This window comes from Scardinius erythrophthalmus (assembly GCF_964197995.2).
Source record: "Scardinius erythrophthalmus genome assembly, chromosome: 21".
Lineage (NCBI taxonomy): Eukaryota > Metazoa > Chordata > Actinopteri > Cypriniformes > Leuciscidae > Scardinius > Scardinius erythrophthalmus.
Genome location: NC_138241.1, coordinates 15595512 through 15621361, shown reverse-complemented (window position 1 = coordinate 15621361; position 25850 = coordinate 15595512). Strand labels below are relative to the sequence as shown.

General features: G+C 40.1%; 2 protein-coding genes across 3 annotated transcripts in view; one reads left to right on the top strand and one right to left on the bottom strand.

Annotated features, from left to right (window-relative positions):
- Positions 1-1197: 1197 nt before the first annotated feature.
- phf3 (PHD finger protein 3) lies at positions 1198-19284 on the top strand. Of its 2 annotated transcripts, none has more exons than XM_081351303.1 (16): positions 1198-1334; positions 3613-3878; positions 3962-4075; positions 4960-6211; positions 10887-11130; positions 13213-13255; positions 13419-13539; positions 13677-13833; positions 13935-14051; positions 14276-14404; positions 14490-14628; positions 16132-16321; positions 16421-16568; positions 16654-16743; positions 16834-17029; positions 17119-19284. In XM_081351303.1, the coding sequence occupies exons 2-16, from the start codon at positions 3638-3640 to the stop codon at positions 18750-18752; spliced, it is 4815 nt and encodes a 1604-aa protein (XP_081207429.1). In that variant the 5' UTR covers positions 1198-1334; positions 3613-3637; the 3' UTR covers positions 18753-19284. The 2 variants fall into 2 exon arrangements, with proteins under 2 accessions (XP_081207429.1, XP_081207428.1); XM_081351302.1 differs by having other exon boundaries at positions 1226-1398.
- Positions 19285-20178: 894 nt separating this feature from the next.
- The window catches only part of eys (eyes shut homolog), a gene marked incomplete at both ends in the record, with an annotated part of 268937 nt that continues 263265 nt past the window's right edge, over positions 20179-25850 (bottom strand). Inside the window, 4 exons of the mRNA XM_081351375.1 lie at positions 20179-21365; positions 22710-22871; positions 25380-25552; positions 25649-25823. Of these exons, the coding sequence (XP_081207501.1) occupies positions 20179-21365; positions 22710-22871; positions 25380-25552; positions 25649-25823 (1697 nt within the window). The remainder of the gene's footprint in view (positions 21366-22709; positions 22872-25379; positions 25553-25648; positions 25824-25850) is intronic.

The following is a 25850-nucleotide window of genomic DNA, read 5'->3' as shown; positions in this document are numbered from 1 at the left end:
AACTTAAAATTAATCGATTAAATGTTAGTCCTACTGTTCCATTACCAGTAATAAAACCTTGGGTACTTCCAGATGCTATAGTTGATTTTACATTGTTAGAACAGAGAAACAAGGGTAAGGAATGTAATTCATATAATGTACAGACACATATTAATGAGTACTACAGTTATGTTCAGATATACACAGATGCATCAAAGAGTTCAGACAACAAGATAGGAGTAGCATTTTACTGTCCCAGAGTTTCATCTATCAATAAGGAAAAGGATCAGTGATGAGCTATCTGTTTATACAGGGGAAATGGTTGCATTATTATTAGCGATACAGTGGATAGAAGAAATAAGACCTGTGAAATCAGTTATTTGTTCAGACTCATGTTCATCATTGGCTAGTTTACAATACAGTCATTCAGATAGTAGACCAGATATTTTAATGGAGATAATGCAAACAATATACAGAATTCAAATGATGGGGATTACAGTAGTATTTTTGTGGGTGCCTGCACATGTTGGTGTTCAAGGAAATGAAATTGCAGATAAAGAAGCAAAAGAAGCAGTTAAAAACAATGACATTAATTTAATTGTTAATTTAAGTAAGAGTGAAATCAAGAGTATTATTAAGAAGAGACTAAAGGAAAGGTGGCAAAAACAGTGGGATAAGGAGAAAAAAGGTCGGTGGTTCTATAGAATTCAAAGGAAAGTGGGAGAGATGAGAATTGCAGGGAAAAATAGGAGAGAAGAAATAGTAATATCACGGGTGAGATTTGGACACACAAGATTAAATAGTACGCTTTATAAAATGGGTAAACATGATACGGGAAGATGTGATTATTGTGGGCAAGAGGAAACAGTAGAGCATGTTTTAATGCATTGTCAGAAATATGAGAATGAAAGAAGGTTGTTAATTCATAATTTAAAAAACATAAAAATGAAATTCATACCAAAGTATATTCTGCAAAATAATTCGAGAAATGAGTGTTATATTTTTATTCTTAAGTTTCTTGAGGAATCTAATTTGTGGGAGAGAATTTAAAAAAATAAAATAAAAAAATCAGGGGGGGGGGGGGGTTTAGTCGTCTTGATCCACACTCCATACCAGTTGGTGGCGGAAATACACCATTGTGTTGTTTGTCAACCGCCAATAAAAATTCAAGAAGAAGAAGAAGAAGCCCAGCGCTCGACCACACTGCCCCCTGCCGACAGATCCAGGACATCACGGCGAGTTGTTTGCTGGCTCAGAGGGTCAACAGGAAGCACTACTTGTGTCCCACCGCAGTTCTCAAGCGGAAAAGGTTGTGGCATTAACGACAACAGCAACCCATATGGCGTCCCAACACCGTAAGCGATAATACTATTCCTTCTCCAAATATGCGCGGGCTCTTCGATCACAGTGACAAACGCGGTGAGTGTTTTATCTTGCATCTCGCGCGGAGTGGGCGTGCACGCTCTCCGTAAGTTAAGCGCGAGGCCTTCGTGCACGCGACGCAACTCCAGACTCGAGGCGAGTTTGTGCAAAAACCGCGTCGATTGTGGCGGTAATTTTATATGCACTTTTATGGGGTATTGTCGAACTCATGTTGTTGATTAAAGTGGGTTTATTTCGGACCTGTAAGCGTGTGAGATACACGAAGGCTGGTTGCTAAAGGCCCCCTGGTGCTCGCGGAAGCGGTGGTGTGTTTGTTTTGTGAGGGTTTTTGATACCCTGCGTTGCCTAAACGACGAAAGCATCTTTTGCACAAGTCAAAAGCGGCTTCTTAAGCTGTCATCTCTGTTCATAGAGGGTCAAACAATGTGCGAGCAGTTCAAGGCCGCATGCGCTAGCTTGTCTGCACGTGAGCCGACCTTTAGCCAAAATATAAACACCAGTGGCCCTTACCAGTCTAACGTTACCCTGAATGCCTGTGAATAAGACTTTAAAAGGTTTAATTTAAAACATGAATTGCAACATTCGGCACTCTTCCAATATAAAGTGTTTGTATTCTATACTTATAACACTTTGACACCTGATGCATTATCTGTTTGCTTGCTCTTATTTATTTGCAAGCAGTTCTGTGGTTGTTGTTACAAGTAGGGGAGAGCGGGGCAAGTTGTCACTTTACTCTAGTGAATATTTCTGTATATAAAGTTTTTTAGAAGCACATACTTTGTTTACTTAATTTTTTTTTTTTAAAGATGCTTCAAGTTTTGTGGCATTTAAAATGATTTGAAATTTTTAACTTTATAAAGCAGCTGAAGTAAGGGAAATTATATGTATACATATATACAGTACTATGCAATGTCATAGGCATGTTAGTATTTTCACACAAAAAATGGTTTTAAGTCAGTTACTTACATCTTTTTGCTGTAGTGTGTCAGTAGGAGATATCAGTTTACATTTCCACACATTCCTTTTGCCATTAATTGTTGTAATCCAGCGAGACTTTTGTATGGACAAGGAGTCTGACAACAGCCGGAGCTCCACACTGAGATCTGATCTCTGATCTCGACATCAACGAGTCTGTCTGCGATTACATGAAGAGACGGACTAAATCCAGAAGAATTGTGGCGGTGTCTCCAAGACACTTGAAGAAACCTACATGCAAAGCTACTTGTAGAACTATGCAAGTGTACCTGGACAAAAGCTGTTAAATGCAAAGGGTGGTCACACCAAATATTGATTTGATTTAGTTAACAGAAGTTCATTGATAAGTACAATTTATTTATGGCATCATTTTTGAAAGCATTCTCAATTTTTCACAGCACTTCTAAGTGCCTAAAACTTTTCACAGTTCTGTAGTTTTGGATGTAGGTTTCTTCAAGTGTCTTCAAGCCATTTTTTTCTGTTTCTTCATGTAATCCCAGATGGACTCGATGATGGTGAGATCAGATCTTTGTGTGGAGCAAACTGTCCGACTCCTTTATCTCACTGGATTATTACAATTGATGACAAAAGGAATGTTAGGAAATGTAAACTTTTTTTATTTTTTTAGGAGTTTTCCTACTGACTTTACTTTATATAAAATATATAAATTACTGGCTTAAAACATTTTGTTTTTGGTGAGAATATACTGTATATATATGTGTGTTATTTGAAGTGGTTTAATAAATGTTAAAAAACCTTGAAGTCTTGGCTACAAAAATGCTTTTTAAGATATTTCCAAAGCTATTGAATGTTAGTATTGTCTAGGAAAACAAAATACAGTTCACTAAAAACAGACATTTTTTATATAATATTGAATTTAGTTTGGTGGACAGAATTAAAAAGATGTATACACTTATATTTAAGTAATTCTAATTTAACAAATGTTAATGGAAGAAACTAGGTTTAAATCTACATATAAAACTTTTGCTAGAGTAAACAAACATTTGTGCATTTGGACTTTGGACTTGTAGTTACTGAGATACAGCCTCGGTGACAACTAGCCCCGATCTCCCCTATATCTCTGTTTGGTTTGCAAAACATTTGTGTTAAGATTTTACTTGAATGCCAGTCAAACTGTGGGATTATGCTTTTTTTGTCAGAAGTAGTTAGAGAACTGTATGGAGCATGTCATCAATCCAACTTATTTGTCAAAATAGTACATCTTAGAAGATTATGCAGTGATAAAGATACATTTATATTTCTTGTCTTTTCCAGAGCAAACCGTACAGTGCAGGCATTCATGGATATAGTTGGTGGTCAATTCAATCATCTGGTTCCCAGTGACCAATTGGATGATTCCTTGCTGCTCGGACAGAACCTGGAATGTGAAGCAAGTGATGAGTTTGAAACGGGTCACGGTCACCCTGAAGATTCACTGAAGAACATGCTCAGTGACAAAGATCCAATGTTTGGATCTGCTAGTGCCCAGTTTCATCTTCTAGAAAATGAAGATGTCAATTTTAAACTTGGAAGCTCAGCAGGTACAGTAGTTGCTTTTGAAGTCTGTAGTTTAATAATAATAAAAAAAAGAGTTTGCAATTAACTTCGACCGTGCGTTTTGCAGATCATGACATGACAACAGCAGGTGTTAGTCAGAGTCCATCTGATGGAGAGCACAGTCAGTCCAGCTTCTCACGGGGCAGGAGACATGCAAGTCATCTACAGAGACGACAAACAGGTGCACATAACATAAGGGACAGGGACACAACTGGGTGAATTTATTTGGAATGTTTTGAATCAGCTTGCAAGTTACAACTATCCATACTTTTTTTTTTCTCTATTAGTAAATAAAGTAATTAGCAAAAGCTTTTTTTAAAGTTGCATTCAAAATGATTTAGCGATTTATTATTTAATTCTAACAATAAAATAAAAATAAACATTAAAATGTCAACTTAATGATTTTTATTTATATATTATTTTTAAATGAAACCGTTTTTAAATGGCACTCACATCTCCGGTTTCACAGACAAGGTTTTAGCCTAGTCCCAAAGTAAAATGCATGTTTGAGCTGTTTTAACTGAAAGCAACTTTCACTGACATTTCTTAAAATATGTCAGTGCCATTGTTTTGTCTCAAGATGCACACCATTTATGTTTTTTCTTCTTCTAGGACATGCTTATAAAAGCTACTTAAATGTCCTAACTGAACTTAGACTTAATCCTGGCTTAATCTAAGCCATGTCTGTGAAACCAACCCATAGTCTTCTATAGTTCCTCTGTCTTTTAGCAACTTTTACTAATGTGGAAAACCATTAGAAGACCTCTGTGGCGATACATGTAGAATAAATATTGCACATTTTTCTGCCAGGTGGCATTTCACTGTATATGATGCTGCAAGTGACTGTCTGCCCACCCAAAAAGACAAATATTATTAATTAAAATATTTATAACTGGAAATTTTCGCACTCTCCTTTTGGCGTCTTTTGATATGGTTTAAATGTCTGATGCATTGGGAAAGTAATATGCCTGAGAATTTATTGGGTTTTCCTGGAACCAATATTTTTGCCTATTTGCTGTCTGTTTGACTGCTCATGAGTGTATTGACACCATTTTTCTCTTTCAGCGAGCCGCGGTCGAGTCAGAGGCAGACGCCCAGGTCCTGTACCAAAAGCAACCGAGAGTAACGAACAAGAGTCAACATGCAGCGGAAACTCGGATGGAGATAAAAGCCTTGCTGCAAAAAGGGAAGCTCTGCTCAGCCGTCGTTTTGGAATCCATGAGGTTGACTCCTCGATGAATCCAGTTGTTGTGTTACGGCGATTAACTGTTACTGTAGGGGGCTATAAAATTGAACTGCTTCCTGGACCGTCACATGCGTTTGGATCATTTAGCACGAGCGACCTTCAGTCTTTGGGCTTCCAAGAGGATGCCATCACTGCTGATGGCCTCACATTGGATTTGGGACAAAATCAAGATGAAGGTGCACAAGAACTTGATAATTCCACACAAGAGGTTGTTGGGGAAGTGAGCGTTGGCCAGCCCACTAGCGATGACATGCCTATGGATTTTGGGCCGTATGTGAACCCTAATGAAGTACAAGACACTAATAGCACCTTGTTGCTCAAGCCCAATATGAACAATGTCACACCAAGAGATGGAAAAATCAATGACCAAATCAAGACCCAAAAGCCAAGCGAGCACAAAAAGGGGAACAAGAACGGCACAGCGGTTCAGCCTGCTGTCAAAAAGCTTCTGAAACACAAACAGGCTCTGTCTGCTGCCAAAAACAAGCCGTCTCATCTCACCAGGCCAGGGCTCTTACAGAAAGTGTCCAGACAACCCAGAGACAAAAAAATGCATACGAGCCGACCAGAAAATCACAAGGGGAAGCTTGGTATGGTGGGCTTGAAACGCCCAGGAGGGCCTCTCGCTCCTAAATCACCCTCAAAAATACAAAAGATTCAGGATGGACATCCTGTGCATCAAACCACAAGCCCGTCTGTCCCAGTGTCCCCGACCATCAGTCGTAAACCATCGTCTGTTTCTGGCCCTGGTGTCAAGTCAGTGCAGTCTCCTCACCCTCCGAAAAAGCCACAAAATCCTCCCACTCCGGTAAACAAAACAAACCCGCCTGTGACAAACAGCCAAGGGGATGAGGAGCAGGAGAAGGTCAAGATCAAGAAGGCGGAGAAGATCCAGCATAGACATAAGAGCAGAAACTCTAGGAGTATCTCGATAGAGGAGCCGCAGCTGTTTATCCCTGATAATGCCCCAGTGGTGAAGAAGGAAACCGAGGGCGAACCTCCTCCTGAAAGCGAGACTGTGTGGGACCCCAGCAAACACTGTGGATTATGTAAGAAACCTCACAACAACCGGTATGTTGACTTTTATTTCTAAATCCATTCTCATGGTCATAATTCGTTTTTTGTTTTATTGATATTCAATTGTACTTGTTAATTTTTTCCTATTTTTGCATTTAGATCATCTTTGCAATCATCTAAAACTCATTTAAAGCTAATCTTTAAAAATGCTATTAAATGAATAACCCAGTTAAATATAATCTCAATGTATAACCATTTTTCATTCTGTACATTATATTGTTGTGGTGCCTAAAACCAGTTGCAGCATTTAAAGTGCCCCAATATGCTATTTTAAAGATTTATAATTTTGTTTTGGAGTCTCCTACAAAAGGTTTATAGGCATCCAAGGTCAAAAACAATTTAATTTGATCAATATACATTGCACATCACCTCAGTTTTCAGAGTCTGAAAACGGTTTGTTTTGAAGATTCAGTCCCTCTAAACCCATCCTTTCCGAGAGCTACTCTGCTCTGATTGTTCAGATGGCGCAGTCTGTTGTGAAAACGCGTGTTGGCAGTGAAACGGTCATTACCATATTTGAATTTCAGCTCCAGAGGCTTCCTCAACACTTACATAGTGATTCAAACAGTAACGATGGGGTTGGGTTTTCCGTATCAATTCCACATCCTTTGGAAGTGCATGCAAAGTGGATTTGTAGCGCTGAAAACAGCATTTTCTTGACATGCCGAAAACCTATACAGGTTACTGACGACTCATTTCAGGCAGTTCAGAATCGGCTCTTTCTTTAGGAGACAATAACTTAAAATTACTATTTGTCGTGCACTTTGCAGACCTTTACTTTCCCAAACAGATATATTACACACTGAATGAAAGGTAATATTAAAAAAATAGGGCCAATTTAAAACTATTGAATTTGTGTAGTATATATTTAGACACCCTGGAGCCAGGCCCTGGGTTGGCTTCCATGCGAGCGTCTGGTGGCCAGGCCTCCCCCCGAACGAGCGATGTGGGGCCTCCCTCCCGTGGGCTCGCCACCTGCAGGAAGAACTGGCTTTAGGAACGTTACCTCGCTGGCGGATAAGGAGTCTGAGTTTGTGTGGGAGGTTGAGAGGTACCGACTAGAGACAGTCGGGCGCAGCTTGGGCTCTGGAATCATACTCTTTGAGAGAGGCGGGACTCTCTACCACTCTGGAGTTGCCCATGGTGAGAGGTGGCGGAGTGGTGTGGGTTTGCTTATAACCCTCCTGCTTAGCTGTCATGTGTTGGAGTCAGGGCTCCAGACTAACTTTTCACCTCCGTCCTGGAACCGTCCTGAAAAACTATTTGAACCGTCCTAAAGTGAATGTCAACCGTCCCAAAATAAATTTGTTTTTATCATCTATAGTTGTTAGCTGTTAGTCACATAATAAAAACAGCATTAAAATGTTTATGATATATATTATTATATTTATTTAGCTCCATTCAAAGTAGTTATCTGTAAACAGGTAAAAAAACAGATTTAATAAAAAAATAACAGGAGTTAAATGCTTTTTTGTATTCATGCAGAACGAATCTTTTTTTCCCCTTATTCTTTTTTTACATATACGAAAATTAAGAGAAAAATACATACAGCTCAAAACGTTTTTGAGTTGGTTGGATTAAAAAATAACAATCCAATTCAACGATCCAATTTAACTAATGCACATCCGATACACTCAAAACTGTTTAAGACATAACCACCATAGTTTACGTGAATACTCTCCAAAACGGACATTTCGACATAATGTTGTGTGTATTTGTCCATTCAGACACGAAAGAGAGCTCAATTCAGTACTCGCGCGCTGTATAGGTGTCTATGTGCATGACTGCACACTTCGGGTCGGGTATGTGCGCACAGAAAACCGTACCGAATAGAGCTATTTTTTTTTTGCGTCGTCACTCTTATTCAGATCTATATGTCTGCTCTACTTATTCTCCCAGACGTTTACATTTTTTAACGTTTTATGAGACATGCAGCGCATGTCAACCCGTGTGCCGCTGGGTAGATCAGCACGTTACAGTACAAATGTGCGCATCTACCACAAACGCAGGACATCAGTTCTGACTGGATCGCTTCCCTAATCGTCACTATCTAACATTTTTGTCTAGTTTTTATTCGTTGACAAATGTCAATAGATTTTCGTCATAGTTTTTGTCATTCAAAACTAGTTTTTATTTAGTTATCGTCTCGTTTTCGTCTGTGAAAATAAGCCATGTGATAGATGTACCGCGAAACCGCGCGAAACAAGTCTCCAGGTGAGTAGTCGGCCAGTGATAGTTACTATTTTAACAGCATGAGAAGACGCGCTCCGTTGTAGTCAGCGCTTGGTCGGTTAATTTTGCCATTTTCTAAGCAAGTTACCCTAATAGGCTAGAAATAAATGAACACACATACAAAAATGTCTTTCGTCCTGTAGGCGTCCTGGAGAATATTTCTGTTCGTCCTAAACACATTTTCTATCGTCCCCAGGACGATAGTACGCCGTTAGTCTCGAGCCCTGGTTGGAGTTCACCCCGGTACCTGGCCCTCATGGAGTCTCTGGGAGGGGTGCTGGAAAGTGCTCCAACTGGGGACTCTGTCGTTCTACTGGGGGACTTCAACGCCCATGTGGGCAGCGACAGTGACACCTGGAAAGGCGTGTCTGGGAGGAACGGCCCCACTGATCTGAACCTAGGGCTGGGTATTGTTCAAAATCTTTCGATACCGGTTCCTAACGATACTTTTTTCGATACCATATGTTTTAAAATCCATTTCAACATCAACAAAAATACATTAAACACAAAACTTTTATTTTTCACCTTAATTAAAACAAATTCTGGTAACACTTCACTCAGGGTAACATTAATAATAATTTGGTTGTGCTTTTTGGATAGGGGTGCGCCAGCAGACACTCAGAATTGGTATCAATCCTAACTTGGCCAAAATTAACAAGAAAAGTGCTTTGTGGCACTGATCTCGTCTTTGCATGGACATTTTCCCTCTTGCTGCGGCTGCCAGTTTGAAGGGATTGTCACTTTCTGGTATTGTCTTCCTATTCCTAACATCAGGGTGGACCGGTACAGAGGCTAATGTGAAGGGGGAAAAAGACAGCGCTAACGCTACAGCAACCGACTAGCAGCACAAGCTAACATATCTAAAGTGGTAGTCAACGTTATGAGGATGTATTCGGTTTAAAGGGTTAGTTCACCCAAAAAATAAAATTCTGTCAGTATATACTCACCCTCATGTTGTTCCTACCCCGTAAGACTTTCGTTCATCTTCGGAACACAAATTAAGATATTTTTGATTAAATCTGAGAGCTGGATCACTCCTCCACAGGCTTATGGACACTATAACTTGCTGGCCCAGATAATGTATTAAAGACATCGTTAATATAGTCCAAGTGACTCCAGTGGCTCAATCTTAAGTTTATAAAGCGACGAGAATACTTTTTGTGCGCAAAAACAAACAAAAATAACGACTTTATATTCCACTATTCATTTCATTCTCTCTCTGTGCCTCGAGTTAGTTTACGTAGTGTTTTTGCGCAGTGCGTCTGTGTTGCACGTCACCACGTAGGCTCACTATTGGGCGATGCTGGTCATGTGTGTGATGCGTGGTGACGTGCAACACAGACGCGCTACGCAAAAACACTACGTGAAAAGACTCGAGGCCCAGAGAGAAGGAAATAAATTCTCCTCTGGTTCCATCTTTTTATAGTCGAATACCGTGCAACTTTCTGCCTTAATATTGATCCCGTGCATGGTCAAGTGCTTCATTAAATTGGTGGTATTGCCGCCTTTGGTTGCAATACTCTTATCGCATATGTTGCACTTTGCTGACTCGGCATCCAGTTTTTTTAAAGTGTAGCCACACTTTAGACCTCTTTGGCATTGTAAAACGACGCAGTAGAACACATGAGAAAAAACAACTACACTTGTGTTGTGTGACTGTGAGTTGGACTGCGAGTATCTTCAGAAATCCTCCCCGTCACGTGGTGGTGGACAGCCAATCGCCGGCGCTTTAGGTCCTTACATGCAAGTATGCTACAGGCTCACACAGACACAGCCGCTTGGCTTTTGGAACCAAAATTTGGCACTGAAAGATAAATCATTTTTCTATACTCATAGTATCAGAGTTTTTTGTTCGATACCATAAAAGTATCGACGTTCGGTGCCCAGCCCTACAAACCCGAGCGGTGTTCTGTTATTGGACTTCTGTGCTAGTCACAGCTTGTCCATAACGTACAACATGTTCACGCATAAGGGTGTCCATCAGTGCACGTGGCACCAGGACACCCTAGGTTGGAGGTCGATGATCGACTTTGTGGTCATTTCATCCAACCTACGGCCGTATGTCTTGGACGCTCGGGGTGAAGAGAGGGGCGGAGCTGTCAACTGATCACCACCTGGTGGTGAGTTGGATCCGATGGCGGGGGAGGAAACTGGACAGACTCGGCAGACCCAAACGTACTGTGAGGGTCTGTTGGGAACGTTTGGCCGAGTCCCCTGTCAGAGAGATCTTCAACTCCCACCTCCGGCAGAGCTCCGAGCGGATCCCGAGGGAGTCTGGAGACATTGAGTCTGAGTGGACCATGTTCTCCACCTCCATTGTCGACGTGGCCACTCTGAGCTGTGGCCCAAATAATCTGTATGTATTTGCTCAAAGTGATGGGCTGCAGACAGATCTGTGAGTTTCATAAACACTGCTGTTGTCTGTTTGTTTGAATAGGTTCATGGTGGGCTGCGGCCGCTGCGATGACTGGTTTCACGGGGATTGTGTGGGTCTGGATCTGGCTAAAGTTCAGCAGATGGAAAAGGAGGACCAGGAGTATGTGTGCTTGAAGTGCTGTGCTGAAGAGGGAGGGAAAACCGGTGCCCAGGCCACAGAGCAGTCAGATGACAAGTTATCTGCTAAACATAAACAAAGACCCCAGCAGTCGGTCACCGCAGGTGGAATACGACCCTTCCGAAAAGTAAGCAAACAAGGCATCCAATACCATTTGTCATCATAAAAATCAAAGAGTTGTAGGAAGTACTTATGAAGTAAGTAGCTTTAATTCTTTTATTTTTTACTTCTAAAGCCTTGTGTAACAAACATGCATGAAAGTATAGACATTAAAGGATAATTACTCTTCCTTTTAATCATATAAGGGTGTTTTCACATATAGTTAATTTTAAAAGAACTAAACCCGTTTCACTTAAAGTGAACCAGAAAGCGAACCAGCCGAAAGTGACCTTTTGGTGTTCACAATATAGTGGACTCAAAAGAGAACCCGGTTCCTTTTTTGATCCTCTTCTGCATTGAAGTGATCTCAGACCCTTTTTGACCCTTTCTTGTTCACACCACAACCTCAAAAGAACTTAGGCTAGATCTCAGCTTTCTGTGCATTTTGCATGTGCACACTTCCATTCGACAACACCTGTCAGACAAGCACAAGTGCATGCACCCAAAATTTCATCCAGTTTGTTGTAGCAGCAGATTCCCCACGTCAACACAGTAAAAAAATATTTTTTTTCCAGGAAAATCTCGATTCTTTTCATGTTGTTTTTACTATTTTGCAAGTGACTGAGCAGTACTGCTACACTTATGTCCCGATTTAAAAACTTAGCCTTGCAAGGTAACAAAATATAGCAGAAAAATGAAAGACAAACCATGTAGGCTATAGTGGGCGAAGATAAAAATCTTTATTTCAATTTTATCTTTGTTATAAAAAATAACAACAAAGCTGCACATTACAAATACAAAACATACTATACAAATGAAATAAACAGTGCTTTATATCAGCCACAGTAGGTATATATAACAGCACCATTCAAATATGAAATTGAGTAAACGCATGTAAAAATTATAGGCTACATTGATTCTTATTTAAGCTACTGAAGTTTTTCAGTGAAGATCAGTGAGTGATTTTCTCTTTTGTTGTTTTAAAGGGTTAGTTCACCCAAAAATGAAAATTCTGCCAGTAATTACTCACCCTCATGTTGTTCCAACCCCGTAAGACTTTCGTTCTTCTTAGGAACACAATTTAAGATATTTTTGATGAAATCTGAGTGCTGGATCACTCCTTCATAGGCTTCTAGGCAATTTCATTCTGCCGGTCCAGAAAAGTTAAAGACATCGTTAAAATAGTCCAAGTGTCTACAGTGGCTCAACTTTAAGTTTATCAAGCGACGAGAATACTTTTTGCGCTCAGAAAACAAAAATAACGACTTTATTCAACTATTAATTTTCTTCTGTGTGGGCCTTTGAGTTCACGAGAGCGCCATGATGCATGCGCGAGAACTGGGAAGATCGAGAAGAACAAAGAAATCGAACCACAAACAGACCCACAAACGAACTTTACTCAGACTCAGTATGGTTCGTTTTTTTGGTCCCTTTAGGGGGGTCTGAGATCACTCGATTTGTTTACATAAACAAGCTGAACCGCTCCAAGAGAGTTTGGAGGGTTCAAACTAACTAGGTGTGAGAACACCCTAAGTGAGTTTGTGCTTGAATTGTCTTCAAATTAGCAGTAGCGTGTCATTGCCACAAATGAGGAATTGAAAGGAATTGAGTTTGTTCTAATGGAAACTCTGGCTCAAAAACTTCTAAAACATTATAGCCTAATTGGTCCTCAAGGGGTCAAAATAACAAAAATGTATGATGTGCCACGTTTAATTGGAAGAAACAGAGAAATGATATGTTCTATTATCAATCTAGTGAAGAAAAAAAAAAACATGATCATTTAATTATTTGATGGTTGCTTGTGGCAGATTTACAAAGTCATATTTTGTTCTGCCCTTTCTGATTTAGCTTTTGATTTGTGTGGTATCCACCGGCTTTCTTTAAAAGGGTTTGTATATATTTGACTCTCTCAATCTTTTTTTACACATGGGTGTAAAGGGGTTAGTTAGCTTTCACTCATTGTAGGTGAACGGTGTGTGCACATGGACTGGTGTGTTACACATTCACGTACAAATCTGCAACAACTACTGATATGGCCACTTGAGTTTGTCTTACTTAAATGTCATTGTACTATATTGTAGTATTAAAAAAACCTTTTTGTTTTATGTAGGAGGTAGGAGAAAGACGACCCTCAGAAGATTCCATGCCAAGGGGTATGGATATTTTCATCAGTTATTGTATTATTATCATAAAAAAAATTAAAAAAGTTTGTTAGTTATTAAAAAAATATTCTTAAATGAATAATTATACATTTTAAAGTATCATTGTTAATTAATTATTATTGCCTATAATAATTTTGAGTTGTATTTTTTGCAGGACCAAATGTGAAGCATGAGTCGAAGAAAGTTAAAATATCCCACGTTAGCTCAAAGAAACCGTCCACTGGACATATCAGACGAAACGTTCGGGACTCGCTGGAGGAGATTCTCTTGAAACGGTGTGTGAATGTGATTTTTGGTAGATTGCCAGTAAAGCCAGTCAATAGCTTTTCCTTAGAACTGTCTACCTCTTGTTTATGTTACGTGTGTAATGTTAAGTTGTTCAACGTTTATCCTCTCATCTCTCGTCTAATAGACTGAAGGAGTCTGATTTGAAGGTTTCATCGGACAAGCCTGCTGAGTTGGCCAGAAGGACAGAGAAGGAGCTTTTTGCTCTCTTTCAGGGTGTCGACAGCAAATACAAAAATAAATACAGAAGTTTGACTTTCAACCTCAAAGATGCAAAAAATAATGTAAGAATTTTCTGTGCAAGCTTTTTTGAATGAAAGTATTTCTAGGGAAAGCAGGCATTTCTAGCCAAATCTAATGCTGTGAGAATGAAATTCTTTTGCAGGTGTTATTCAAGCGAGTACTCAAGGGGGAGGTTTCCCCTGCTGATTTGGTGCGTATGACTGCAGAAGAGCTGGCCTCTAAGGAACTGGCTGCTTGGAGACAAAGAGAGAATCGACATGTTAGTAAAACATTATAGCTCTGTTGCATTTCCAAAATATCACAGTTTAATTTTTGGTAGACAACATAAAATGGCATTTGCAAAGTGTTTAACCTACTTAGTGAAGTGAACTGTGCAGAGTATTTTCAGCAGGACATATTTGTTCATCAGAAAAGAAATTTAATAGTCAGATTTTTATGTTGATTTATATTTATTGTTAACCTTTTTGGTCTTTCTGTTGGCAGACAATTGAAATGATTGAGAAAGAACAGAGAGAAGTAGAGAGACGCCCCATTACTAAAATCACCCACAAAGGGGAAATTGAAATTGAGAATCAGGAGCCTGCCAAAGCACCAGAGGCCATAGAGGCGGAGGTGAGATTAATGCTCCATTCTTAGCAGCTTTTCCAACAAGGAAAAAGAAAATAGTTTAAAAAATGTTTTCCTACTGCATCTTCAGCCAGAGCCTGTGCCGAAAGCTGCTGAAGTGCCTGAAGAAAACCCCCCCGAGACTAAACCTGACAGTCCCAAGAAATCTATAGATACCACCAACTTGCACAAGTCTCATCTATTTGACCTCAACTGCAAAATCTGCACAGGTAAAAACGTTAAAATAAAAGTTTAGCTTCTGAAAAGTTTTTCTTGTGGAGAGTTAAATGGGCTACATACTAAAATAAAAAATATCCCCTTAGGTGTACTTTTGTTAGAAAAGCTTTTTTGCACCAAAATAAAATAAATAAATCATAATTAAAGTCTGATAAATTAAAGGCCCTGATGTACTTCAAGTGAAAGCGAAGAATGAACTGATGTGATGTCATTTTGGGAGTACGAAACAGCTTGCCAAAGTGAACTTTCCGGAAAAGTTTGCTTCAGCTGTTAACTTAACTACTTTCATGTGGAATCTTTTCTGCTTCATTTCTCCTCACGAGTCCGTTGCGATCAGACGTCCATGAGTGAAAACATGCACACTGGAGAGCTGCTTTATAGTAGAAAATGAAGTTGTACCTCTGATGAAACGAAACACTGTTTCTCATGTTTAATACAGTAAAGCTGCTTGATTTTAAGCAATCCATTGTATAAAGTGCTATATAAATAAACGTGACGTAACTTTACTAGAGTGCTGAATTGCAGAGCTCGTGCAAATTTGTGTAATCCACGTTACTATGATCAGATGCTTTTCTTATGCTTTTATTAAAGGGGAACTTGGCAACTCTAGCCATTTCTTCACTGATTTTCACTTTTGTTGTCGCATGTTTTCTCAACGAGCTCCCCCTACAGCTGTGGGGTGCATATTTCACAACACTGTCGTAAAAAAACTCACTCGCGGCACCCTCCTCCCCCTTTCTACCGCTGCTCATGTTATGTTGTTATTATCGGAGCCGGCCAATTTTATCGTGTGGAGCTATATCATGTCTACCGAGGTGGGTAATACATCAATACACAGTATCATAGAACATTGTGTTCATGTCGAATTGCCGTAAAGCAGTTTGTGTTTCTCGCTCGTTCTCGCTTCTCACGAGACTTCCTATTTCCAACTTACCGGGACGTTAGTCCCCATGTTGCAAGGTTGGTTTTCTGCCTGGGAACGCTGGGGGGAGTGGGGAAAGTCACCATTTTCACCAGAACAGGTTATTTAACCATCCAAATGATTTCTAAACGGTTTTATTAGGTTGAAATAGTTGCCAAGTTCCCCTTTAAAAATGCTTGCCGTTTTCTCAATTTTGTTGTGGGTTTATTTTGTTATTGAGAGGAAAGCGCGCAGCACATATTTACATTTTCATCTAACCTTCGCTCTCAACAATGTGGGGTGGTGTCAGATGTTCGTTAACAGTATATCGCTGCTCGCGTATTTCGAACGCCGTTTTACCCCAAAGCAAAGAACGAAAAAGAACTTCACTATGAGTATATCAGGGCCTTAAGTCTATTAAGGAACTACTCCTTTGCATGTAAAATGAACAGTCTTAATTGTTAAAGTAGTTAAACATTGTTAAAAATAAACTTGTTACAAAGTTGCAAAGAACGAGCAGTTATTAGTATTTAAGTTGTAGAATGTTTTGATGGTACAATGAACTCTTTAAACGTTTGTGGATGTTTCTGTGAAGGTCGCATGGCTCCACCTACAGAAGAAGCCGCTACAAAGGTGGTAAAAGTGGCTACAACAGTTGTGAGGAGGCAGTCTAGTGCGACAGACGAATCTCAGCACTCCACAACTACACCTACATCAGCACTAATGGACGATCTGTCTTTAAGAGCCATGGAGGAAGGTCTCCTCAATTTTTTGCCTGAATCCAGGTAAGATTGCTGTTTAAGCAGATGATTCAAGCAAACCCAAAACAAGTCTTCAAGGGATATTTATGAAATTGTTTCTTTTTGATTTATATACTTAAATAGGTCAGATGGTCTGAGTAGCAAAGAAGATACAGCTACTTTCCTCAGCAGCTTGGAGAGTCTGTGGGGTGGCTTTGTTGATATGCCAGCTGTGGCAAGGTTTCTAACAAAAGTTTATCCTGTCTCTGGAATACTGGACTCCCTAACACAGGTAAGTGACGTTTGAAATTCATCCTATATATGTCAGACGCACATTTGAACTGTTGTATTAGAAGCATATCGAATTGTGTCTGCAGGATTTGCCGGACAACATCAAAGTAGGTGGACGGATTTCCCCTCAAATAGTCTGGGACTATGTTGAGAAAATCCGTGCTTCTGGGACAAAGGTGGGAATGATTTATCCTTTGATTTGTCATATCTGTTATTTGACAATTTGAACAAGCTTTTTGTGACTTTTAAATGTTTTTTTTCCCCAGGAAATTTGTGTTATTCGCTTCACCCCTGACACAGAAGAAGATGAGATCTCGTACACTTTGTTGTACGCCTATTTTAGCAGCCGTAGAAGATACGGCGTTGTTGCCAACAATCGCAAACCAGTTAAAGACATGTATCTTATTCCTCTCGGCTCCACGGAAAAAATTCCCCACCAGATTGTTCCATTTGATGGTCCAGGTAAGACTTCATTGGCACTTTCAATTGTAGGATTTGTAGGATTTTTGCAACAAAATATTTAAAATTAATCGTGATGCTCCACATTGTAGGACTGGAGACTAATCGTCCGAATCTTCTTCTTGGATTGGTCATCCGCCAGAGACTGAAAAGGGACTTTGGGGTAATCCTGCCAAACGATGTCAGTGAGGCTCCAAGTTTCTTGGCAGAAAGCAAATCTCAGGTCGACTACCCACAGAAAGCTCCTGTGGCTCAAGATGTGGAGCGAGGTTTTAACAGCGGTTCTGGGAGCACACGGAAAAAAGACACCGCAGACTTAATTAAGTCAGTCGATGAAGAACCGATATTGGATATGGAGACAGAAGAGAATGTTTCTTTGCGCTTTCTTCCCGGTGTGCTAAAGTTGCCTGGAAACACGGCATCAGCCTCAAGCGACAAATTGAAGAGTGACTCTACAACACCAGTGTCCAAGACTCCAACAGTCGACAGTGAAAATCATGCAGCAACCCACCCTAAACCTACAGCCAGTGCTTCTCGACTTGACCGCTTCGTTATCAAGAAAAAAGACCCCAAAGCTGTTAAAACTGAACAGGCGCCACCCATCTCGAGTCTGGAGACCACCTCAGAAAAGAAAGAGAGTGGAGTCGTACTTTCTCTGAGTGACAAACCTGCAGATGTTTCAACAGAGAGTTTCCTTTCCTCTCTTGCAACTGCTAAACCCAAAGAGGAGACAGAGTCTAGCAGCACAGCTGCACCAGCTACTTTCGAAGTGCACGAAACCACTTCACTGGATGTATCGAAAGACTCTGTTACTGATGGCTCTTGCTCTGTTCCCAAAAACGAAGTCGTATCAAGTCCCACCAAGACTTTGAAGACATCTCCTTCTGGTATTTTAAAGAGAGTGTCTTCATCAGCTGAACCTACTGAGTTAAAACCGCAACAATCGGAAAGCAATTCAGAAAAGTTTCAGCAGAAAGTTACTCAGCCACCATCTGTGCAACCCTCTGAAGAGTGCAAAGCCATAGAGGACATCCAAGCCATCACCACAATATCATCCATTGGGAAGAACGAAGGTCTCAAGCAGTCTAGGACACCTTCTTTTAACCCTAAAATTTACAGTCCACCCATTTTTCATTCGTACCACGCCGGTCCACCTGATCCCCAATATTACCCTCCTCCTGCCAATCCTGCACCTTACTTACCCCTTCAACCACAGGGTCCTCCACCTTTCCCATTTCCTCCTGGTCCGCCGCCTCCCCAGATGTTCCCTCAAAGCGATCCTCGCTTACTGGCTCCGCCGTGGTCTCAAACCGTCCCTCCCCAAACTATCCCTGCACCTTCTTTGACATACGAGTCCAGCTTGCCGACCTCTTCGCCCCTCAGCAAAGACGAGAAGGGTTCGGAGAAGTCTTACAGCGACCTGGGCGACAAGCCGTCCAGACGCTCCGAAGAGACCTACAGGAAAGACGAAGACACCAACAGGAAGGACAGTAAAGATAGAGACCACTATGACAAACACCATCACAAAAGCAAGCACTACGACAGGGATCGGGAAAAACACAGGGACAGAAGTCATAGTCATAAAGAGCGCCACTCGAAAGAGGACAGGTACGAGAGACCGAGAGAACGGCACCACAGCAGCAGCCATTACCGGGACAGAGACAAACACAGGCGGGACTCTGATTATGAGAAACACAAGAGGGACTCGAGAGACAGGCGTTCGTGATCTTGGCATCAAACCGCTCCACCTTCCTTAAATCTGTAACGCCGTAGAAGAAAACTATTTATAAAGTTGCAAAATGATTTTTGTATGAAAAGCAGCTAGCACCATTTCTTTTTGAAATCTTAAAGATATTTGTTTGTTTTTAATTGTAAATTTTCCTTACCTGGCTTTTCAAGTATCCACTAACATTATCTTCACAAGCAGCTGGTTGTCCAGAAAATGAAACTACTGTTGCCATGAGACACGACATCCCATGGTTGATGAGAACAGCTTCTTTTGCTTCACTTTTTATTTTTCCGTTTTAATTTTTCTAAATTGGCTTCTTAAGTATTTTCTATGTTTCAGGTGACAAATATTTCTTTGTACATTTTGGCTTGTCACACAACAGAAATGTGCATATTCAGCACATTGTTTATGTACAGTTCATAATAAAATGTTTTTATTGTTAGTAAAGCGACTGAAATGGAAGTCTTTGTTTTTAAAGAGGCTCATTTTTTATTGTCATGCACTAATTAAAAATAACACCTGCGATCACAGAAAAAGGTACTGTATTTCACAATAACAAAAAAGCAATTATAAAAGACTACTTTTGGGGTAAAGTACAGGATGAACCTGAAACTAAATGAGGTCCCATTAAAGGCATAAATGCCATTTATTTATATATACACACGCACACTGTCACTCAAAAGTTTGGGGAAAGAAAAACAGGAATATTGTAATGTATTTTTTATATATATATTAATATATAAGGTAATTTATCATTCCAATGAATCCATGCTGATTAAAAGTTTAAAGAAATCTTACTGACCCTGAACTTTTGAACAGTAATGTATTAGTATGTATTTGATCAATATGGGAAATGGAAGTGTATCCACCATAAACCACAATACAATTTAAATTTTATTTGTTATAAGAAAAATCACACAGATTATGGTTTTAAACAGTATTCAGACATCCTAAACGTTACTAATAGGGTAACAAAAAACGGCAAACCCAATATTTCAGAACACTTATTGGCTGAAAGAAAATGACATTTTAAAGCCCTATTTTGTGGCATAAACAACAAAGCTAGACACAACACTTTAAAAATATACCAGCCTGACCTTCAATAAGAGGCACAAATTTGCAACAGTCCTGTTATCATGTGTTCATCTCTTCATTTTGTTCTTTCAAACAACAAATGCATGGTGATTTTGAGATGGAGGGTATTCTTGTCCCTTTTATAGTCATCACCGATGCAGGATCACTTCTACAACCTCACATCTCTGTGACAGCATCATTTTATCATGCCAATAATACACAACAGATTTCAACTCTTGAAAACCAGCACTGTGATTGTGCCATTTAGTGTACTTTGTTGAGACGTATTCTATCCTAGATGTGAATACCTAAAATCAAATATATACAACAATAAGCACAATCATTTTTTCTACTCTTCACCTTGATAGACATTGAAACCTTCACTGGTTTGATGAAACTGCAGCTGTCTGATGTCCTGATACAAGAAAACATCTTTAATACTCCCATCAAACCCTTTTGTAAAAACACCAGATGTAACGAACGCCACATCTCTATTTAATTCAAAACCCCCAAAATAAATCACCCCTCCATAATTTACTGCTACATACCGTTCAAAAGGATCAATGTCTTCAAAAATGACTCTTTCATCATTCACATAGACCTGGATGAGAGTTCGGTTGTGAGTAATTAACAGATAATTCCAGTGATTACAGCAGAAAGTGTTTTGGTACACAAGAGGAAGAGCGGTTCTCTCACCAAGATTGACCGAAACCTTCAGATAACCGTCCTGCAGCCCAACCGCTAGATGGTCATCGTCTTCACTCCCTGCTTTCCCCATCCACATGATCAAACCGTCCTCTGCTGAAGTGGAAAAATTAAGTGAAACCTCGGTGTACATCAAATTCCTAGAGATGTACTTTGGATCGTTGTATTTTAAATACGAGTTTCCAATAAACTTTATAGTCCTCAATGTAACTTCTTGGTCACAGTAAGTCCCAATCCATCCCAAAGAACACATACATGAATATGAAGCAGACGTATTGACACAGAGAGAACCGTGTTGACAAAGACTGTTGACACAGTGAATGGACTGTTGGCACCGTAAACCGGTCCACAACGAGGGGCAAATACACATGAATGAAGAAAGACCCGCTGGATGGCAGTAGCCACCGTTCATGCAAACCTTATACCCACACGCTGTCCCGTCCCAGTCACCAACATTGACTCCGTCGAGCGCACCCGTCTCTGTAAGATCAAGGTCATGTCCGTTAACTATGACCTCTCGAATGCCGCCTGTGAATCCCACTGGGTCTTTGTCCACTGCATCCGGGGGCACTGTGTTCATGAAAGACACGCCCCCAATGAAAATATTTGTGCCAACATCCAGAGTGCTCGTGCCCTCCGAAGAGTTCCTGGTCACGGTTTCATCGTCTAGAATGAGGAAGCCGCGGTTGCCGTCTCTCCCAGTCTTCACTGTGTGCCACTTCCTGCCGGTCACATCGACTTCTTTTGGAGACTGTAATACAATCGTTTCATTTCCCAGATTATAGCGGAGCTGCACATATCCAGCTGACAGAGATACAGTGAGGAAATCACCTTGGGAGAGAGTAGAAGATGTCAACAGAGGGACAGAAATCTCTCAGATCTCATCAAAAAGATCTTCATTTGTTTTCTGAAGATGAACTAAAGTCTTAAGGGTTTGGAACGGCATGAGTGTGAGAATTGTAATTTTTGGGTAAATTATGCCTTTAATTCATAGCCTTTTGTTCACCACAAAACTTCTGAAATCATCTCCCTTTGTTTGTGTTTTTATTCACATTTGATTAGGCTTACATAATAGAGCCCGACCGATTTATCGGCAGACCGATATTAGGCATTTTCCAAACTATCGGTATACCGTCCCTGTTGGCAACACTCGTGTATAACGCGCCACACATCCTGCAACCTGCTGATCCAGCCAGAGTCGGGCAGAGAGAACCAGTTATCCGCGAGTGAGATCATCGGTGAAGTGTGTTCATGGTGAGTTGGTCACGAGACATACATTGCTTGAATAACAATTAAAAGAACATCCCCATCAGTTCTCTTAACTCAAATAAGCATGACAAAATTTGTGACTATCATGTCCAGTTTTGCTGCTGTTAAATAAGCCGAGAGTGAAGCGGAATTAGCTAGTAATTACGTTACGTTGTTACAGTGTAGTTGACTAACTGTCCTTTTAACTTTTGACAATGTGACTGAAGTATTTCTTTAATAGCGTGACAGTTATAGCAATGAGACGTATCATCTCTCCTTGGCCTGTTATATTGAAAATGTATGTTTTACAATTTGCAGTATGACGTTATCCATTGCTAAATTATGGCTCATCATAGACTAGCTAACCACAAAGCTAGCTAATGCCACTATCAGTGGAAGACCGCTAACGGTAACATTAATGAGCTTGGAAACCACAACAAACTTATTCTGCTTAAATAAAGTAATGATTACTGTATTTATAACTAGCATATCTCTAGTTACAGTCCCTGCATTGTAAAATGTAAGTTAGACTTGCGAGGAGTGAACATTTAGACATAGAGAAAAAGTATCAAACGTAGCTTGTGCATAAAAGTTAGCTTTTCTTTTACACGTGTGTGAAATCCAATGACGCCATTATCATATTATTTTAGTTAAAACTCATAAATAACTACAAATTACTAATGTTAGGGAAATCTGTTAATGTTTTTTTGCGCGTTTCTGAAAAAAAAAAAAAAAAAAAAAAATATCGGCAGATATATCGGAATATCGGATTTTAAAACCAACAAATATTTGTATCGGTATCGGCCTTCAAAATCCTTTATCGGTCGGGCTCTATTACATAACATGACAACCACTTGAATATGCATTAAAGATACACTTAAATGCTTTAATTTTGCATAAATTTAACCAGTCAAGATGCTGCCTTACCGGACCGACTGCTCGGGTACCGTGCGGTGTAGAATATGATGCCCTCAGGTGAAAGTGTTTGAAACTGCAGCTGCAGATGGGTTCTGTGCCTTATATTGATGGGAGGAAAGGACATCCAAGATGACTGATTGCCACTGAAGAAAGGATCACTGATAGATACAGCTGGAAAAGAAATAAAACATAAAAAACCTGAAAGCACAGTCTCTAATATTTGCGACTAATCAGTCTCTAATTTTGTGACTTCCATTAAGTGAGCATGGAGTATTTTATAATATAAATATATGATAAAATATGAAAACATTATTTTTTTAAAGTATCTTAAAAAAAAAAATTCTTAACATATGTTGCAGTGGCTTTCTACAATCTATTTTTCCCCCTAAAATATAAAGCTAAAATATTGGAGAGGGTTGTTTCCCCTGCCACCTCCAAAATGCCCCCTGGCCCAGACTGGCCCACTACACATGATCATAAACACCACCCATCTTTGCACGCCCTTGAATATGTATACCAACTCCTATTCCTTAAAACCCACTAATGCCATGTAATGAGTGAGTAGGAATGAGTGAGAGTTAACAGATGAAATGACTACAAAATTGTCATTTATTAAAACAATTGAACTATACATCTACAGTGATGAATCCTAAAAAAAGATATACGCTGTATTGGCATATCAATACCAGTGTTTACCACAGGATTATTGGTAAAACTGTGGTGGGTGGACCTTGTTCCTTCTAGGGGGGTTCGGGGGGCATGCACCCCCGGAAGAAAATTTTGTGCATTTTAATGTTAAATTCATCAATCTGGTGCACTTTTAGAGTTCAAAATTAACAGCTTCAACCCATATTCAGTGTGCAAACTGAACAAAGGAAAACTCAAACCTCTTTTAGTTACAGTGTCTGTCTACATAATACATAATAGTTAATCCCATGACAGTAATAGACATATATTGTAAAACAAATGCACTGAAAAATATAGGAAACTTTCATAATTAGTTTTGTACTTATTTCTATACTTGAAAGAGAAAAACACATGATCTTTTATTTAGATGGAAACTGCATTGAGGTTTTATTTTGCTGGAAAACATGGTTTACAAACGCGTCTCATTACAATTCTAGTAAATTGCGGTATTCGTCAAATATGCAGATGTGGAAATAATGCGTAACTAATGGGTTCCTAGTTCTGCTTAGCGCAGGCTCTACTACACTTTCTCATCTCTCTCCTCATCCTCCTCACTATCATCATCAGCCACGGGAGCTGATAAAGGTCCTGCTGCTGCACAAAACATATCTGTGAATCTGACACATTTAACAGCGTCTGCTTGAAGGGCCTGTTTCTTTTTTTCACGCTATTTCTCTGCACATTCCTTGCGTTTCTTCTCCATCTCTCTGACTATTTTGACAGATACACACTGACACACTGCACGCTTGCTCAAAGCCCAAAGGGGGAGGTGTTTAAAGATGTGATTGGAACAGCCCAGTGTCAATCAAGAAAAGAACCAAGGGGCCGCTGATCTACGTGTTTCATGGGCCGGTCTGTCAAAAAAAAAAAAAAAACTAACGCTGAGTTTTTTTGGACCAATGCATTACACCGGCACAAACCCAGCGCTGCCAATTAAGCAAAACAAAACAAAACGAATGGGCCGCCGATGTACGAGTTTTATGGGCCGTTAGACCAAAAAAAAAAGAAAAGAAAAAAAGACAAAAAAAGACCGAGATGCATCACCCCAAAAAGCACGTTGGCCCACCGGTCTGTCCACCCCTGCCTCCTCCTCAAACTTGACGTTCATGCGGGTTGCCAAATTGTGCAACTTACAATGGAAGCATTTTAATATTCTCCAGTTAATAGAGATTTTTAGGTGGATACTGAGGCTATTAGGCCGGGTAGAATCTGCGATCTTTGACCCAGTTCGTTTGTTGGCTTCCATTGCTGTGTTTTCCACCAAATGGCAACCCGGGGTGTCGAAATACTATTGGGTAAATTGGTAATGGGCAGAATCTCACAGACCAAAAAAAAAAAAAACGGACACGGAACACACACTTCAAAGTAGAATAACTGGCTGTAGCATTGTTTTTCAGAGAAATGAGTACGTTAAGATATTTAGGAAACATGCTATGGTATTTTTATGCTTTAAAAGTTCTGTAATTTCTTCACTGTACTAATCTCCAGGGTAACACTTTATTTCGATAGTCAATTTTAGACATTCTACTAACTATAAGTAACTTTGCAACTACATGTCAACTAACTGTCATTAGAGGATTAGTAGACTGTTTGCTTAATATTTGCTAACACTTTATTTTGATGCTCCCCAACAGACATTCTACTGACTATAAGTTACTTGCCAACTACAAGTCAACTTATTCTACTAACCCGAACCCTAACACCTAACCATAACTTACCAGTCTACTGACAGTCTACTACAGTCTACTAATACTCTAATGAGAGCTAGTTGACATGTAGTTGCAAAGTTACTTATAGTTAGTATATAAAGTGGACTATCGAAAAAAACTGGAACCATCTCCAGTCTTAAGAAAGCAAGTTAGACAGTAAAAATTGCTATTTTTAAAGCTATTATTGTATTATTGTTATCTTTTTTACACAATGTTTCTCTGCACCCTTCCGCAGACCCTCTAGCTAGCGGTTCCCTGGAGGTCAGATTGAATGTGGTCTAACCTTGCTGGCAGAAGAGTCCAGCAGAGCCTAGGGGGCACTGGCATGTGTATCCATCCGGAAGGGGCACACAGGTGGAGCCGCGAGCGCAGGAGGGCGGCGGGATGTGTTCAGCATCACAGAATGACACTTTCTCAGAGCAAAGAGCACCTTTCCATCCAAACACACACTGACAGCTGGAGGGGAAGGCCAAAGAGAAAAGATTAATAATGTTTGTCAGTCACTGACTCGCGCAAGTTGGGCTCAAACAGGTGCTTGTTCTGAAATCTTACTACACAGAGGATCCAGAGTCCACACAGGTGCCCCCGTTCCGGCAGATGACAAGGTTGCATGGATCAACACCACACTGCCCCACATTACGTCCTGACTCCGGCCTGCCCTCTGTCCCTCCTGGAGGCTGAAACTTCCCATCTCTTCTCGTCCGAAACAGCATATCGAAAATGCAACCTTTAAAATCAAATATATATACACACA